At 34.5% G+C, this 19,850-nt stretch overlaps 1 protein-coding gene and 1 non-coding gene across 3 annotated transcripts; both read right to left on the bottom strand.

The window, feature by feature from the left end:
* Positions 1–11,239: 11,239 nt before the first annotated feature.
* On the bottom strand, positions 11,240–16,132 carry LOC124928244. 2 transcript variants are annotated; one of them, XM_047468778.1, is made up of 8 exons: positions 15,933–16,132; positions 14,756–14,817; positions 13,681–13,722; positions 12,910–12,951; positions 12,094–12,177; positions 11,861–11,948; positions 11,683–11,777; positions 11,240–11,588 (listed from the first exon to the last, which is right to left on the bottom strand). In XM_047468778.1, exons 1-8 carry the CDS (start codon positions 16,090–16,092, stop codon positions 11,562–11,564), a joined length of 600 nt encoding a protein of 199 aa, XP_047324734.1. In that variant the 5' UTR covers positions 16,093–16,132; the 3' UTR covers positions 11,240–11,561. The 2 variants fall into 2 exon arrangements, with proteins under 2 accessions (XP_047324734.1, XP_047324733.1); XM_047468777.1 differs by having other exon boundaries at positions 11,680–11,777; positions 15,933–16,131.
* Positions 16,133–19,323: 3,191 nt separating this feature from the next.
* Positions 19,324–19,397, bottom strand: TRNAI-UAU. The gene has a single exon. It is a non-coding gene; the product is annotated as a tRNA-Ile (tRNA).
* Between the last annotated feature and the right edge of the window lie 453 nt (positions 19,398–19,850).

The raw sequence follows: 19,850 nt of genomic DNA on the forward strand, positions 1-19,850 counted from the left end.
TCCATCATCAAAAGTCAGCTAAAATCTCTTCAATGCACATAAATCTCTTTCTCAATATACTAGTAATTAATTCGTTTTATTTCTTATCTTCTTCTTTTCTATTATAAAATATTGTTGCAGTTCAGTTTATATGAAATTATAGTTTAGTTTTAAAAAATATTATATTGCTTAATGTAACTCTTTGTTAATTATACTTGAATACCATTGCTAATGTAACTCATTGTTAATTATACTTGAATACCATTGCTAATGTAACTCATTGTGTACATATCTGAAATATTACGTTTATGAATATATATTATTATGAATCTGAAATGTTATATTTATTAACCTAAAATGTTATGTTTATTAACTTGAAGTGTAATGTCTGATATACTGAAGTGTAATGTCGGATATATTGAAGTGTAATATCATTTAAAGTGGAGTATAATATCTAAAATACTGAAGTGTAATATTTGATATACTTAAGTGTAATGTCTGATAAATTGAAGTATAATATTATTTAAACTGAAGTATAATGTCTAATATACTTAGGTGTAATGTCTGATATACTAAAGTGTAATGTCTAATATATTGAAGTCTTAAATACTGAAGTGTAATTTTCTTTACAATAAATATTAAGGTTTTTTAAAACTCAACTAAAATGTGTTTTAAATTGAAATTGAAATTCTAATATACTAAAATATAATTTCTTTTACACTGAAATGTAATGTCTGATATACTGAAATTTATTGTCAGATATACTAAAATGTAATGTCTGATACACTGAATTGTAATGTTATTTAAACTGAAATGTAAAGCCTTATAAATTGAACTGATATGTAATTTCTTATAAATTAAAATGTAATTTCTTAAAATTGAAGTTTAATGTGTTTTAAAATTAAAATATAATTTTTTATAAACTAAAATGTAATGTCTTATAATACATTAAAGTTCAATTTATAAGATACTACATTTCAATTTATTCAAAAAACAACAATATAAAATCAATGTTTGAAATAGTTAAGATGGAAAATCAAAACAGAAAAAAGTAAATCAATATTATATACTCATAAACCAATATGATTAGGAAATCAATATGATTAGGAAATGATTCGACATTTCTAACTAGTGTCATTATAAATTTCTTTCCAACTTTAATCGATAAAATGATATCAAAGATCTACAATGAGAAAAAGATGTTTGCAACTATTATAAGCTAGCAAGTGCAATTTGATTAGAGTAATCTCAAATCTCAATACGAAAAAAGGAAAGTTGGATGATGCATCTTTCATCACAATCTCCAAATTGCGAACATCGGCACTGAAGATGGAGACGTCGATACCAATGACTAAACAGATTGAATCCTTGGCATTTTAGATCTCTTTTTGGTTGAGAAGACAGAAGGGGGCTAGAGGAAGAGAAAGGCATGTTATTTTTGTAAAAATTTTACGTGTCTGTAAAGTGGGGGAGTCGCTAACGTCTCTATTCCATTGCATTTATTTATATATATATATATATATATATTGGATTAAGTTATTTATTTATATATGATTTATATAATTTTAAGAGTAATAATAGTATAAGTGAATAATCAAATTAATAAAAAAATATAAATATATATTTTAAAATTTATATTATATTGATAAATATATATAAGATAATAAGTAATTAAAAATAAAAATATTATAAATATAATAATAAATGTCATTATGTATGACTTTTGGTTTTTTATATTTTATCATTAATAAAGCCATTTCATTTCCTATCCTATATTTATTACTCTTTTGTTTTAATCTATAAATAAGACATTTATGGTATGTTGTAAGTGTCTCATTCGATAAGTAATAAAAATCTCTCCATTGTCTCTCTTGTTCATTGTTATTTGTTTATAACCAAAATAAAATAAAATTATTAATTATATTTTCACTCAAAGTAATTATTTCTTTTTCTCTTACCTATTCAAATTTTAAATAGTATTAATGTTGAAAGATAACTTTTTTTATATTATATTATTTGATTTTACCAAAATTAATATTTAACTATACACTTTTAAACAACATTTGAATGTATGTTTGTTTACTTAACATAAATAAATTAGTGTGAATGTTTTTAATTAAATATATAATACAACTATCACTAGTTTGAATAATTATTTTTATTTGAAAATAAATTTTAGTTTTATAGGAAATAAGAGAAATAATTATTGAGAAGAATAAAATTTATTCATTTATTTTTCACTTTCTTTATATATATATATATATATATTAAATTAAGAAAAATGTATATATATTCATTAAGAATTATAAAAGTTATATATATATATATATATATATATATATATATATATATATATATATATAAATAACAAACTTAATATATATAATAATATTTATATATAACTTTTTTTTAGCATGGCGGCAATAAGATACGAATATGCTTAGCAGAGTTCTTAATTCGAGTTCGTCAAACGATAAATTTTGCGCGTGTTTAAGTGTATTTGAATGTGTTAGAGTCTCCAAATTAATGCATCGGTCCTAAAATAATTCCAACACCCTTCCTCGGTCATATTGTGCACATGGGCCAGTTTATGTTTTTGTTTAATAATTATGTTTTTCTTTCCCTTTATGTTTTTCAAACCGAATTCTGTTATTTCTAAAAGTTGTTATAACAAAATTGTAACCGACTACTCTTGGGTAATTCAGCCGCTATAAATGATGATGCCCACCCCACTTTTTGGGCATGAATGAAAGCTTTGTGAAAGTTCTTACTCTTAATTATCTTCTCGGTCTTGAATCTCTATCTTGGACTACTATGTGTATTCTAATAGTATTCTCTTCTCATCTTTGTTTCTTCTCTCTTTAAACTCGAATTCTCTTCTCATATTATTTTCACTACGCTTGATTATAGAATTCCACACTCGGTCCCAACAATCAAGAACTCGATTCTTGATATCAAGAACTTAGAAAGCTAAGTTATAATTTCAAGCTCAACATATTGGTATCAGAGTAAGACGATTCTCGAATGACAGAAACCCTCCAGCAAACAAGAGATGGATGCTCTTAAGACCCTACTCGAAGGCATGTCCCAACAATATGCCTCTATGCAAGCTTCCTTGTAACAGCACATGACCCAATCGGTTGTTGTGCACAATGTCTTTCAGCAAAATATGGACAGAAGCTTCAATGCCGCTGAAAATAGTTTGACAACCATTGAAAGTGGTGCGTCTAATAATGGTCAAGATCCCCGCACTCGACCCTATGTTAATGTTTCTTGTTACGGTCCTCCTGCCAATATGGCCAACACTATGATCTTTCAACCCGGCTCACAAAAGTTGATTTTCCTGAATTTGATGTGACTAATTTGGAGGACTGGCTCATATCTTCCGAGCAATTCTTTAGGGAGGACATGACGAATGATGCCACGAAACTGTACATTGCCCCCATTCACTTTTCAAAAGAAGCAAAAATGTAGTATGGCTCATATTTGTAGAACCGCAACCATAGAGAATCTTTGTCATGGGATGTGTTAGGATCTAGGTCGCTGCTGGAGGACCGGGGTTGGGCCGGTTAGCGCGTCTCACTCAAAGGGTGGTGATTAATCCGGTTAAAGATTAATATCGGGGTTTCAATACTACACAAAATGTCACAAACCCTTGAACCAGGTTCAAGCGCGGAAGAGGTTTGTTTCAGGTTGAAGCGGTACACATACAAGATAGGCTGGACCGGTTTTGGATAAGATAGGTTTAGAAGTTGCTGGGTCGGTTTTGTAACTTGGTGATTCGGTTTAGGTAGTGTAGAGTCGGTCAAAGCGATGTAGGTAGGTTAGTACAACTCGGTTATAAAGTAAATCAGGCGGAAAGTAAATAACAAGACAGGTTTTTATGGATGTTCGGTGATAAAACTCCTACGTCACCCCTTACTCTCGAAACCGCGAGAAGGATATTCACTAAGGAATACAAACACAATCCGATCGAGACTTATTTCCTGCTCGATAACACCAGTACAATTTTAACTGAAATTGTAAAGATTACACTTCAACTTTAGCACTTTATGCTTTCTAGAGATAGAACACACTCTTTTCACTTGTAGATTAAATGTTCACTGTGTCCCACATTTACTCTTCTTCAACTGCTCCTTTTATAGGTGAAATATGCCAACGGTCATATTTCACTTCCTTGAATTTGATTGGCTGAGCAGAGGTTCAGTGATTCAGACCTGGCAGTCAACCTTTCAGACCTGGCGGTCTAATCTTCCAGTATGTAGGACAAACCGGCTAGGTTTGTCTTTTACTCAATATGGTGACTGTCGGTTAGACAGTTGTCTATACTTGGAAGATTGTCTTTCTGATTTATCCTGAAGTGGAAAGATCTTGTAGGACGGTCTTCTGCAGCCTGCAGACTGTCCTCAGACTTGTATAAATATGGCAATGTTCAGTTGTTCCTTTGGTATCATTCTCAACAGATACCCGAAGTATCTTCTTATGCTGGTCGGTTATTTTAGTTAACCGGATGGCTTCCGGTCATTCCTTGAGCTTCTAAGTGACCGACTGTCTGGTGTTTTTCGGCCTTCAGTTTTGACCTATCTTGCCTTCTTCTTCGGTCACGCTTTTGGTTAGTTTGACCGGTTAAGTTTCTTAACCGGTGACTTGACCGGTTGGTTTTCTCAATCCGTTGGATACTTTGATTGGTCCGGTTCTTTGTTTATTCCTGCATAGGAAGTTTATTTGTGTTAAGTTCTATTAACCGGTCTAATTTTATCTAACAATTTCTCCCTTTTTGATTATTTTATTTAAAATTATCAAAATCATGTAAGATTGCAAACGTATGCCGGTTTTGTTTTAAGAGTTTGTTTTAGCCGGATTTTTGAAACTGACTTGGGAGAATTTTTCGAAAAATTTTGGAAAATTTTGAGAAAAATTTTATCTTTTATCTTATCAATTTCTCCCTTTTTGATTATTTTATTTAAAATTATCAAAATCATGTAAGATTGCAAACGTAGGCCGGTTTTGTTTTAAGAGTTTATTTTGGCCGGACTTTTGAAACTGACTTGGGAGAATTTTTCGAAAAATTTTGGAAAATTTTGAGAAAAATTTTATCTTTTATCCTATCAATTTCTCCCTTTTTGATTATTTTATTTAAAATTATCAAAATCAAGTAAGATTGTAAGTGTAGGCCGGTTTCCAAAAATAACTTTATATATAAAGATAACCGCAAAGGGGGAAAATATTATATATGCAGAAACCGAAATAAAAATAAAAAGAGAGCCCCTAGTTCAATTTAGATGGCAGGAAGTCATCCATCATGTCATCGGTTGGTTGTTCCTCATCCGGTTGAGCCGGCCTTGAAGAAGAGCCTCCAACTTGCGGTTGACCGGCCGTGCTGATTGGAACCGCATTGATAACTCGCTGTCTTGTAGATCGCGGCTCGAGATTCTCTTCGATTTCATCCTCGGTTTGCAGAGTCGGGTTCGGTTGAGTTTCAATAACCGTCTCGGTGATCCTCTCCAGCATCTCGGTGACTTGAACCTTCCTTGATGGTGTTTTCCTTTTTCGTGTTGCCGGAACCGAAGAGGAGGGAGCCTCCTTGGACTTCTTGTGAGCCTTGGCATATTCGTCAAGCCTTTATTTTTCAACGTTTAACCGCTCTGCATCCTTGGCCTCTTGAGCGGCTATGTTCTTTGCGAGTGCTGGATTCCTAGCCGATACTTTTCGTACACGTTCGGCTAATTCCTCATCAGACAGCCGTGGTGCCTCCTTCGTTTTCCTTGTCTCCTCATCCAGAGCATCTTGAAGTTTCTTAGCCGCCCGGGCGTCTGCCTCCTTAACCGCTTTATCGGCAGCAATCTTGGCATTTATTAGCTCAGTCACTTGTTCGGTGACCGCCTTAAGGTCGGCTTTCAAACTTGTCGTTGCGCTCTTCAAGACTTGCGTTCTTCTTTTCAAGGCTTTTGACCCTGTCAAGTGTGGAACCGGCTTCGGTGCTTGACCGCCCTAGGTCCTCATCGACCTTTGTAAGTCGTTGTTCGGTTTTCTCTTGAAACTGTTCCAAGTCATCCACCAACTTGGAGGTCTTATCTTCCAAGTCTACGGTTCGCCTCAGCTGATTCTCGTACAGAACCATGTCGTCACGGTAGTTGGCCTCAATATCCGTGATCCGGTTATCTGCCTTTACAAGATCATCTCTCGTTGTCTCGACCAACTTGATTGTTTGAACCGCGGCTTTCTTGATTTTCCTCTTCCACGGTCGAACCTTTGTGTTGGCAAACTCTTGAATGAGAGACTTGACTCTTTCTTCTGTGACGGCCGGTTCTGAATTCCCAGGTTGATCGGATTCAAGATTGTCGGTTATAGGATGCTCTGTCCTATCGTCGGTTTCATTGATAACCGGATCCGCTAGAGGAGACTTATCACCTGGATTCGGACCGTCACCGGTTTCACGAGTTGGAGAGTGCGTTTGATTTTGCTGTTCGCGCACCGCGTCAAGCCGCGCCACTTCGTCTATAAATTCTCCTTTCTTGACCGCAAGGATATCCAACACCAATAATTGTAGTTGAGCCTTCGGTGTTCCTGGAATATACCTTTCGGTGAGCTTTCGAATATGCTCGGTTAACTTTTGTAGCCGAGCACGCGGTTCCACTATTGCGTGTCGGTCCATGGCTTCGTTGGGATCCTCAGCGTTTGTGAGGCTGATGACATCTTCCTCTATCTCCAAGATCCTTTCGAATCTTTGTCCGGTGGTTAGGTCCGGTAGCACATGTTTGAAGAATTTGTTGCACCGGATCTTGAACCACTCACCGTATGCTTCGGCTGCCTTTTGAGCTTGCAGATGAATTTCTTCCAAGATTTTGCGTACTATGTTCTCGGCCACCTTCTGGAGTTTGTTTTCATTTTGGACGTCTTCTTCTTCAGGACCGTCCGCACCGGTATCTTCACGTTCAATACTGGCCGATTGTTCCTCTTCAACCGGTCCCTTTTCTTTGTCGGACTGATTATCATCGGTGTAATGAGAAGCCGTTCGGTCTGAGCTTGAGGCCGAATCGTCCTCATCTCGCGTTTCAAGAGTCGGTTCCGTGAACTCTATCGGTTCTTTGTCCTTTTTGTTTCCGGACCTGCCCTTTACCGGAGCCGGTTTCTTAGTGGCTGATTTCTTTATTCGGTCACCTGAAGAACCGGGGGCCGGTTTCTTCTTTTCTAAGAATTGTCGTGACCGTATAATCTTGCTTGAAGGAAGAATAACACCTGGTTCGGTGTTAATGTTGTTGTGAAGCATGATCTTCCCGAGTGGAATGGCGTATCCCCATGACCGGGGGGAATCCGGTGCCACCATTTCTTTAAGGTTGTGGAAGATCTCCTTTACCCAGTTAACATTTATGCCGTTTAAAAGACCGGCAAGCATCTCGATTTTTTCCTTGGTGAGGTTGTCGAAATTTCCACCCCTCGCCTGAACCGACTTGGTGAAGATGTCACAAAGCGGTATGAATTCCGGTCGCAATGTTGATTTCTTTCCGGAGACCTCTACAGGAGCCGCGGTTGCCGAGAGAACCTGGCAAGCCGCCTCGAATGTTTTCCGGTCCAGATCCATCGAAGCATTGCATCCATCTGTTGGAAGGCGTAGAATTTCCGCAACTGACTCTTCGGTTATGTCGAACTGTTTGCCGCCCACGGTTGCGGTTGTTGTATTGTCAGAGAGAGTTGCGGTTTTAAAGAATTCTTCAATCGCTTCCCTGTAAAGAACGAAAGGACCTCCTAGAAAGTATTCGAGACCGGCCTCGGAAATCCGGGATAGAACTTCCTTTGCCGGAGCCGAACTATTCTGTCTGATTTCCTCAAAATCCACCTGGATGATATGTTTAAACAATGCCGAATCACGACCCATTGTTGATGATTGAGAGATTTTGAGAAAGCAAGAGAAAAAACCGCTTTGAGAGAGTTTGAGAGCTAGAGAGAGAAAGCCTTATCGCGTAAGAGTGAAATGAAATGGCCAAGGACCCTTTTTATAGGCGCGGTCTGGAAGCCCAACCGTCGCAAACCGTCCCATCACCTTTGGGCGGGAATTTTTCCTCCAAGTGAATTTGGCGGCAAACCTTGGGCGGTAATCAAAAAGGCGGCAAACCGAAGAGGCGGCAAACCATGGGCGCCAAGTCAAAGGCGGGAAATTTGAGCGGGAGCTCTTTGGCCGGGAAATTTCCCTCCAAGGATTTTGATTTCGGTTTTGATGAGGCGGTCCCTTTTTGAAACCGTTTAATGAAGTAATTTGTGAACCGCGAAGCTGCGGTGTTTTGACCCTGACCGGAAAGTTCTACGAACACCGGTTTGTTTATCGATTTTAACCGGTTATTTGAATGAGCTGAGTTTTTGCAACTTTGGATTAAGCAGATCTTCTTGAAACCGTGTATAGCCGCGAAGATGCGGTTTCATTAATATTGACCGGATACTTCAATGAGAACGAAGTTATTTGATAATATTAACCGGTTACTTAGATGTATAATCTGATTGTTACTTTGACCCGGTTATTTATACTGAAATAGATTTTTATTGAAAAAGGTACAAGATAGAAACCGATATATGGATCGGTTTGGAAACAGAAAAGGAAAGGAATACAAAAGAGTTAAAGATACAGCTTAGGCAATAACCATCCTAGAGAACTTATCCTCTACCTCATCCACATCAAGAATGTTTGAGAAGGATGCCGGTGTACCCGGTCCAAATTCTGGACTGTACTTGAGAATGAGTCGACTGATGTGAGGAGCGTAGCCGAGACCTCTCTTAGTTAACACCATAGTCTTCAGGTTGTTAAATATGACCGATGACCAATTTATGGGAGCATAGCTCATGATGTAGATCATCATATTGTACACCTTCTTGGAGTACCGCTGGTTAGGAGATTGGCAGATTAGCGAGCGATTGACAAATTCTATGTTTTATCTTATCAGGATGTATTCAAGAGAGATCTCTTGCTGCGTTTCGGTCCTTCCATACACGACCCCCCATGAGACAATGGATGAAATTGAAGCAGGTCAATACTGTCCAAGTTCAAGAAACAACAATATACAGGTCTAGAAGGCCCTTGTACAGCGCTGAAGCACTGCTGCTGCCCAAGCCATCCAATATTAACAGAGCCTGACCAAGCACCAACCGGACAACCGACCCCAAAAAAGGCCTATGCCATAATTGCAATGAAAAATTGGAGCACAACCATAGCTGCAAATCCAAATTGTTCATGGTCTCGGGTAATCATCAAGAAGTCATACTATGTACTCAGGAACCCGTTCAAGAACCTGTTTTAGATGATCCATCTTTGCTGCTTGAGGTGGGCAACAAACCTGTCATTTCTTTGCAAGCATGGACCCTTTATTATGAGAACCAAGACAAAGTCACGGTCTTGTAGAATATGCCTCGGGCGCAGGTCAACATGGTACAAGAAAACCAATTGGACAAGACCTTGGAAAAATGTAGTGTTGTTGTCATGGGGCAAATAACGAACAAGGATGAATGCCAAATTGTTTCACTTATTCTAGAAGACACTCCTGAAGATTTCTAGCACATAATCGAAGGCTTCAATCAGCTATTCCAGCAACCCAAAAACCGACCACCAGCTAGGAAAGTAATTAGAAGTCATGCCTACTTTGTTGAACCAGTGTTGCTGGCTCGGAAAAAGGACTGGGCTTGGATATTTGATGACACTCTAGAGTATAATCGGAAGAAAAATGGTTGTTTGGCTGCAACTGTGGTGCTGGGCCGAAGGAAGGATTGATTCTGGATTTTTGATAACATCCTAGTGTATAAGAAAAGCTGAAAGACGTTATTTTTATCTGCACTAGGTCTCGGTCAGCTCCACTATTGAAAGGATGTTGCCGAAGGCTTTTTAAGGATTGCGGTCCTAGACTCCGACACTTACTGGACCTGCTGAAAATCTGACCGAACAGTAAAAGAAAAGAGTTCTCTTTGAAGTTGGCAGGATGCGAATTAGAGGCTGACCAGGCCACAGTCTTATCGTCGAGGGCGACGAATTTTGAAAGGGGAGATAATATTAGAGTCTCCAAATTAATGCATCGGTCCTAGAATAATTTCAGCACCCTTCCTCGGTCCTATTGTGCACATGGGTCAGTTTATGTTTTTGTTTAATAATTCTGTTTTTCTTTCCCTTTATGTTATTCAAACCGAATTTTGTTTATTTCTAAAAGTTGTTGTAACAAGATTGTAACCGACTACTCTTGGGTAATTCAGTCGCTATAAATGCTGATGTTCACTCCACTTTTTGGGCATTAATGAAAGCTTTGTGAAAGTTCTTACTCTTAATTATCTTCTCGGTTTTGAACTTCTATCTTGGACTACTAGGTGTATTCTAGTAATATTCTCTTCTCATCTTTGTTTCTTCTCTCTTTAACCTCGAATTCTCTTCTCATATTATTTCCGTTGCGCTTGATTATAGAATTTCACACTCGGTCTCAACAATCAAGAACTCAATTCTTGAAATCAAGAACTCGATTCTTGATATCAAGAACTCAGAAAGCTAAGTTATAATTTCAAGTTTATCAAAATGCTTAATCCATTATCTCATTCTGCAACAAGATGTGAATATCTTTCGTCTCCTTGAGAGGTCATAATCCGTTGTCTCATTCTGCAACAAGATGTGAATATCTTCATTCTCCTTGAGAGGTCATACGTTCGAACCCGTCAGACGACAAATTATGTGGCTAGTTAAATTGTTAAGTGTATTTGCAGATTATGTATTTTATATTAATTCCTAAAAAAAAAACAAATAATAATAATTATAAAAACTATTAACAATAAAAAATGGTGACATTACTAAAACAGATTACTAATTGTATCAACTTTTAATCTAAAATTGAATAGAAAGAAATTACTAAATGTATTTTGTTTTGTATGTCCATAATAATTTGGTGCCATTGAAGAATGATATAACATTAATTTAACATAATTATGAAGAATTAATTCTTGTATGCAAATAATTGCAGACTGGTGATTTTTAATTCATGATTTAAGAGGAGCTTTTCACATTATTATGTGAATTGTATTGTGTTACTTTATATTATGTACTTTTTCTATATTGGTTGTTCTTCAACTCCTAAAATGTCATTTAAGTGAAAATTTGGTTAATATACCGCACAAAATAACTCACAAAACACCTTGTGTATATCAAAAAAGGTGTAAAAGTTCTTTAACATTACCTACATATTTAGTCTATGTTAATGTAGTTTTCTTAAAAAATGTGCATTATTCGGAATCTGAAAATATGATAAAAATAAAGCCGAAAAATCTTTGAGATCACTGCATTAATTATTACATAAAAGGATTCCATTTCATTTTTCATAACAGGTAATAAGGTATTTTCCTTGCCTGCTGCTATTCACTCTCTTCATGTGTTACTTCAGTGTGATAGTATTTTGAAATGAAAAGTAAAACCTTTTAACCATTTATGGGATGCTCAGGCTTTCATACCTAAATAGATTTGTATGAGCCACGCTTCATTTCTGCATCTTACCCAGACTGATAATTCTTTCTATAGATGACACGGTTGACATGATGAAGCTTTGAACAAAGTTTAGGAAATGTCATTTCTAATTGTTGTTTTCTGTTGAGCCCAACTGAAGAAACAAATAGGAGCAACATCACCTCGCTTAATAAGATGAAAACAAATAATAGCATATGAAAAAAAGTAATGAATATGAGCTTTACCACCATTTTGTGGTCTCCCATTATCTCTTCTATCAATTCTTCTACTGCTTTGTCTGCACTGTTAGGAACAAGAGCTGCAAAGACAGCAGGTTCTAGCCCTGTTGCATGGACCATATTACATTTTCTATTTCTTAAGTTTTTTTAAATGTATGATCAGGGGATTAAGCGGTAATCAGTTTACTTGTTTCTTCAAATGCTTCAATGAACATCATCATCTCCTCCCCGGTAAGACCAGATAAGAAGCAAATCCGTGGCAATAGTTTAGCAATCTGCAAAATATGCCAATGTTTTCATTTTGACAAAATAGAAGCATAATTGCACAAAGGCTCTTGAATTCTAATGCCATGGCTGCAGTCTGCAGAGAATAGATGATCAGAAACAAAAAAAAAAGGAGAAAGGATCAATTCAATTTACCTTCAGAGATTCCAAATTGGGTTGTTTGGTATTCATTGCATCCCAAAGAGAGCGATTAATCATGTCTTCAGTACAAAATATGACCTGTACACGAATTAAAATGACAAATGACAAGAAAAGGGAATTACAACACAATATCATTTTCCCTTTCAAGAATTGGTAGAGAACTTCACCTCAATTAAAATGACAAGAAAAATTCTCAGACAGGATAATATACAACTCAATTTTATTTCCGTTGGTCTGACAGCTTATCCATTTCCATGATATTGTAAACTTAATTTACTCTCCTTGTCAAAATAAGTAGACAATCTCTTCTTCTGTGTTTTCATTCAACCAATTAATTAGCCACTTTATCTAATCATCTTCTTGTCGCTAAAATATGCATTTCTACCCCTCTTAAACAAGAGACATAAAAGAATTTTACAACATCCAACATCGAAATTAACTACAAAAACAAATAAAGTGATATGATATTAAGCTCATACTCATCTACATAAATATCAATCTAGCATTCACTTACTTGGGATTGAGTGATTATTATGTTAGCATATGGAAAATTTTACTTAAATTAGCTTGTTATAAATTTTCTCAAGTATCTACAATAATTTACAAAAACTAATTAGTGCATATCTTAAATGTTATATGCTACTAATTTAATGCAAGTTCTGTATTGGCTCATTTAGAGTGCCCTACTCGAATGCACATATATTGATCTGCTCACAAAATTCTGAAAGGCCGTGATGGGATATGAGACGCATGCTCCTCTAATTTCAATAGAAAGGACAGAGGAGAGTAGTAGTGATTTGGGAGAATCACCTCTAGGAATTCACCATCCAAATCCTTTAGAAACTGTTGTATCTGCACATGTAACAAAAATGTAGAATAAATGTGAGTTTTTTTAGGACCGGCTCTGATTATGAGGAAAATTAAGTGATTAGAAATGATAGCCTCTGAATTTTCAGTTCTTTTCTATTTTTCTAACAAGGGTTTTTTCCCCTAAAGATGCTTTCATTTAGAACTTGAGACCTCAATATCTTATGTTAAGAATTTAACCACTTGAGCTACCCTAAGAGGGTGGTTCCTTTATAATTTTTTCTAGTAGATTTCTTCATATACGCTAAAATGAAGAATGTTACAGATCCATGTTGGAAACAAGTAAGAAAAGACAAATTTAGGCTGACTAATCTGACGTTTAAGCCCACAAAAAGTAGCTAATACTTGTTTGTTCATACCTCCAACCAAGTGCAGCTTTGAATAATAAGAATAAGAAAGAACAAGTCATGAACATCCAAAACAAGTCACAGATGGTAAGTTAAGAATTATATGCATATATTCATGAGGTGTAGTATATTGATTTAAACACATATTAAGACTTTGGAGAAACATTAATTAGAGATAACATATTAACTGACTATGGTCAGCTGTCAAGAATTCTGTAATAGCAATTTATTCAATCAAGATAAGAAGAAAAAAGATGTTTGTAACAGCTGAAGGCTAGATTGGTGGTTGTTAAGAAAGTATGTATCAAGCAGTACAAATTTTAGATCAAAGAAGATATTGGCAATTGATTTAGCGCAGAGAGATTACCGATGTTGCTTCACTTGCTTTAAAACCAACCAAGAGTAAAGCCTGCAAGAAAACAAGACAGATCTCATGTACATTAATCATGATAAATATGAATCTAAAGAGTAAAACCTTCTTTGGTGGTCATTAATTACAATCACATCTAGGTGATCATATGCAGGATGCTGAGACCATTGTCATGTTTCGTAAAGCCAGTCGGCCACCACAAACACGTATTTTATCTCGCCATTAGAATTGTAATTTAAAATTAGAATTTTGATGATCCAAATGAAACAAGACAGATCTCATGTACATTAATCATGATAAATATGAATCTAAAGAGTAAAACCTTCTTTAGTGGTCATTTATTACAATCACATCTAGGTGGTCATATGCAGATGTTGAGACCATTGTCATGTTTCGTAAAGCCAGTCGGCCACCACAAACTCGTATTTTATCTCGCCATTAGAATTGTAATGTAATTTAAAATTAGAATTTTGATGATCCAAATGAAACCTTAGGCAATGTTTTGTTAAGTAGTATTGAAACTAAACATAAGATTAAATTTTTCCCAATAATACATGTTAACAATGATGCATAGAATAATTTATAGGATTCCAATACTACACAAATTTGGGGCTTGTTTGATCTGGGGTTTACTTGCAATAAATTGTTTTTGTTTTTGGAGAAAACCCTGTTGGATGAAAAAGTTGATTATCTAGGTGAAATGACAAAATATTTTTAATATTTAATATTTGAAAATGTTATAAAGAATGAAGTAAGGGTATTTTGCTATTTTAATTTAAGATTTGATAGTAGAAGTGATTGATGGTTTATTTGGAAAATGCAAATAATCCACATAAAATAAGGCCTTGATCTTCTATCTCACAATTTACTAAATACATAATTTATGAATATTGTTAAAACATATGCTTGCCTTGCATAAGCCAATGCACTAGGGCTAGGAGAATAAAAATTAGGTTATGCCGAGTATCTGTCATCACCAGCTCTTTGCAATTTTTAATTCTCCCTTCAAAAGCAATTGCTGAAATGTATTCTAAATTTTGTGAAAAACAAAGCAAAAGTGAACAGAACATACCGGTGGACCAAATTTAGGATCCTCTGCATTCAAAGGAACAAACTTTGAATCCTCCATTATTTCTGTAGAAGGGTTATGACATGGCAAACACAAGGTCTTAAGAACTAAACAAAAACATTAGATAAGTGGACAACATTCAAACATGACAATAATATGTTATATGAGATAGTTAGATAAAGAAGAAAACAGTACAAAATAGTTCTGGAGAATATTTGAAGCATCTGATCATGCTAAGAGTGCCATAAAATCTACAAACAAAAGAATAGTTTCGCAGTCTAACACCAAGAAAAGCTTTATCAATTATCCATCTCGTCAAGTCATAATATAAGTATGCAACTTGTTTCTCATCTTAAAGGTGTATAGAATATATAAGTTAAAATACTCTTAGTCTTATGAAAGAAAACATAAACAAGCTTTATGATCTCACTTTATTTCAGAGAATGTGGAATCAATTGCACTGCAGATGAAGGTAACAGGAAACAAGCTTGACAAAAATATTAGTTTTATTCCTATTCTATATATAGTACAAATATCTTTATTTGGACACAAACTAATCAGTACTCATCAAAACACCATTTCATTTGGTTTTCTTATCTGGGTGTGGCTCCATATGCGATTCTGCTTGGTGCATTTGAATTTAGTCCAACCAAGATCCAAATATCCAATTGAAAGTGGTGATGATTAAAAAAAATCGTATTGGAGATATCTACAAATTGTACAAACCTCATAATAATAAGAGGATTGGATCATTAACAAAGACATCAACACCTTTCATACAATAGGTATCTTGATCAGTATCCAAAAAATCATTTTCAGATTCTCAGCCAGAGGCATATTCAGATTAAAAAGTCTTTCTAGATGTATCCAGTTTATAACTTTCCACCATTTCCCGTGAATCTAATAAAATAACCTTTGAACCCATTTAAAGAAAGTCTAAATTGAGGCATTTAATCCTTTCATTACTCATCTAGAAGTGATTCATACAGAAATTCTCTGAAAGCTAGATCGTGGCCAGATTAGAGCTGTATTCATTTTTTAATCCAAATTATACGTGGGTAATTAAACTTGAATTAAAAAACATGATTAGTATCGATTAACAGAAATTATTACGAACAATTTTATAAGAAACAGAATGACAGTGAAATTACTATGAGAAAGCTAAGGGAAGGAATTAAACCTTCAGATGATGCTCTGGTGAGATGCTTGAGGTGGGTAGCTCTCGGACAGGTAGAAATAGAGGCAATGGAGATCCGGAAAGGTCTCTGAAGAATAGGAATCGGATTAGGGAGCTGAGGGCATCTTCCAGAGCACAAGCTTCTGTTAAGAGCATAAGCCATCGTAAAATTAGACTACTGTCAAATTGGAGCTCGCACTTTCATTCTCTGCCGCCACCTTATCCTCTTTCCCATATTTTTAAAAAATTAAAATTATATTTTTTTCATATTAGAATGGCAAATTTGAGCAAATGACCATAAAAAGAGGCATAAATGCATTTGGTGAGGGTGATTAATTTAAATAGCGCTGGTGACTCTTTTTTTTTTTTTTTTACGAAAATGCTCCTATTGCGTCACGCATCCTCAGGTTGCGTGACGCAATTTTTTATTTTTTTATTTTTCAAAAAATTTTAATTATGAAATTTTTTTGACGAAAATGCCCCAGTTACGTCACGCAACCCCGTTGCGTTACGCAATCGCGTCACGCAACCACGTCACGCAACCCCAGGTGCGTCACGCAACCGCGAGACGAAAAAAAAAATTTGAAAAAAAAAAAAAATCGGTTGCATCAAGGGTATAATTGTCATTAAAAAAAAGAGGGTCATCAACGCTATTTAAATTAGTCACTCTCACCAAATGCATTTAGGCCTCTTTTTAGGGTCACATGCTCAAATTCCCCTATTAGAATTACAAATATCCATTTTAACTATAAACTTATTTTACTCCTTATAGAAGGTCAAATATAATTTTGGGATTTCATTTGTCAATCTATTCTTATCTTGGTTAATAAAGAAAAAAAAAACTTGTCCAATCACAAAAAAGATGGATAAGATTATTAGAATAAAGTATGATTATTTAAAAATGTTGAGTTTGAGAAAAACTAAAATTTAGAAAGTATAAAATATAAACTTTGAAATAGAACTAGGGTTAGTTTGATCTTTTGTTATTTAGGCTTTTTCTGGTTTATTTCAAAAAATAATCGTGTTCTATTAAATTTCTAAGAAACTAATTTTTTATAGATTAAAAGTCAAAAATATTATTTACTTTTTAAAGATAAATTAATTTTATATAAATAAATAAAGGATATTTTTAGTATTTAAATAGATAAAATGAGTGATTAGATAATTGAAATGATAAAAGAAAAAAAATTGAGTTTTTAGATAAAATCTTGGAAAAACAAAAAAACACTATATCAATCGAGTCTTGGAAGAGAAGTTGCAATGTTCAGTATCATTTTTGCACCATTTTCAAAATTTGATGATATGTTTCAGCATGGATTAATGATCCCTTCTCTATTCCTTTTGGTTTTCACACAAATAAATTGTAGATGTTATGGGATAAATAGTACAAACTAAACACAGTCAAAATTTGAAATTAACAAATTTATACAAGAATACAAAGATACAACAACAAAAAATTAATTTAAAAAAAAAAATAGATTAAACAAGCAAATAACTACATTATAAGATTTTATAATAGTTTTTTATAATAGTTTGGTGTTAAAATCTACCTATATTGTTAAGACATTCATTAGGATTAAAATGGAGAGAATACAACAAAATTATTCTTAAAAACACAGCCAACAAAATAATGTTCTCTTTTAAACAACCTAATTTGTTAGCCCCGATATATCTTTTCCCATTAGGTAATTAGAGTCGGGATGACTTTTATAAAATTGGTATGTACTAATAAACAAAGTCATCCTACCAAAATATCCAGTAGTAAGAGTCGACTTAAGAGACCAAAATGTCACGGGTTCAATTTCATCTGAAAGCACTTTGAGTTTAAGTGAGGAACTATGGTTGTGGGGTGTCATTATAGTTCTTCTTTAATTCCCAAAAAAATAAAATAAACAAAGGCATTATCATCATCAACACGCTCCAATAACAATTCATTCATAATCTTTACCTATGAGTCACATTCAACCGAATTTTGCCCACCATCTTTAATGGCCAATAACCCGTCATCAAAGTTTTTAATGGTGTTGTGTTTCTCAAACTCATTTCTAGTCACATATTTTACCATCCTAAAACTTCAAACTATTAACAAATTCTTATGGAACAATTTATTTTTAAATTTAACCGAACCCCAACCAACACCAAGTCAAAACTATAGTAGAAAACTTATTTTACATTTACTTATCCAATATGAGGTGATTACCAACTTCAACAATATCATTTGTTGGCCCCAATATACCTCTCTCCTCCATATAGTTAGAGTCGAGATAACTTGTACAAAAATATGGGTAAACAAATCATATTATTGTCAACAATACTCTTCAATAATAACTCATTCAAAAAATTTAACTATGAATCGTAGTCAACTAAAATTTTCACACCATCTTCGATATCCAAGATGAGATGATTAACAACTTAATATTGTTGGTTGCATGTAGACATGTAGTTAGAGTCATTCAACCGAATTTTGCGACAACTTGAAGCCACACCCCAATCACCTTTTGGGAAAACCAATAAGATATGACAAAAGTGTATGTTCAATGCCTAAAAAATAATAAGTACAACCCTAAGGCAGATTTAGTAAATAGTCTCGGCGGGGCTCGAACAAATATGGGTAAACAAATCATATTATTGTCAACAATACTCTTCAATAATAACTCATTCAAAAAATTTAACTATGAATCGTAGTCAACTAAAATTTTCACACCATCTTCGATATCCAAGATGAGGTGATTAACAACTTAATATTGTTGGTTGCATGTAGACATGTAGTTAGAGTCGTTCAACCGAATTTTGCGACAACTTGAAGCCACACCCCAATCACCTTTTGGGAAAACCAATAAGATATGACAAAAGTGTATATTCAATGTCTAAAAGTAAACAAATCATATTATTGTCAACAATACTCTTCAATAATAACTCATTCAAAAAATTTAACTATGAATCGTAGTCAACTAAAATTTTCACACCATCTTCGATATCCAAGATGAGGTGATTAACAACTTAATATTGTTGGTTGCATGTAGACATGTAGTTAGAGTCGTTCAACCGAATTTTGCGACAACTTGAAGCCACACCCCAATCACCTTTTGGGAAAACCAATAAGATATGACAAAAGTGTATATTCAATGTCTAAAAGTAAACAAATCATATTATTGTCAACAATACTCTTCAATAATAACTCATTCAAAAAATTTAACTATGAATCGTAGTCAACTAAAATTTTCACACCATCTTCGATATCCAAGATGAGGTGATTAACAACTTAATATTGTTGGTTGCATGTAAAATGTAGTTAGAGTCGTTCAACCGAATTTTGCGACCTTTTGGGAAAACCAAAAGTGTATGTTCAATGCCTAAAAAATAATAATTACAACCCTAAGGCAGATTTAGTAAATAGTGTCGACGGGGCTCGAACCCGCGACCTTCGGCTCATAAGACCAACACTCTAACCAACTGAGCTACGAGACTTTTTTATGCTTAGTTCCTTTGAATGAGAATACTACAAAATAATCTAGTTAAAGCTCAAGTCTAACTAATGTTAGGGATGACAACGGATACCTACCCGACGGGTAGTGAAGTACCCATCCCCCCGAACACGATTTTAATTTCACTACTCGAATCCGAACCCGACGGGTATCACTACTTTTATCTCATCCCCGATTCATCGGGTATCCGATTCCCGACGGGTACCCCATTACCCAATTAAAAAACTTATAAAATTATAAATATTGAATAAAAAATACAACTTCTATAAATAATTTTATAATAGTAATATCGAAATATTAAAAATATAAATAAAACATTACTTGTCTACCTACATACTTATTTTTGTAAATCTTGAATATAAACTAGTGTAAACTAGTGTAGAGAAAAAATAGAATGAAAATTAAAAAGATTAAATATGAAAAATGATGAGAGAGA

This window comes from Impatiens glandulifera, chromosome 2 (genome assembly GCF_907164915.1).
Source record: "Impatiens glandulifera chromosome 2, dImpGla2.1, whole genome shotgun sequence".
NCBI classification, from domain to species: domain Eukaryota; kingdom Viridiplantae; phylum Streptophyta; class Magnoliopsida; order Ericales; family Balsaminaceae; genus Impatiens; species Impatiens glandulifera.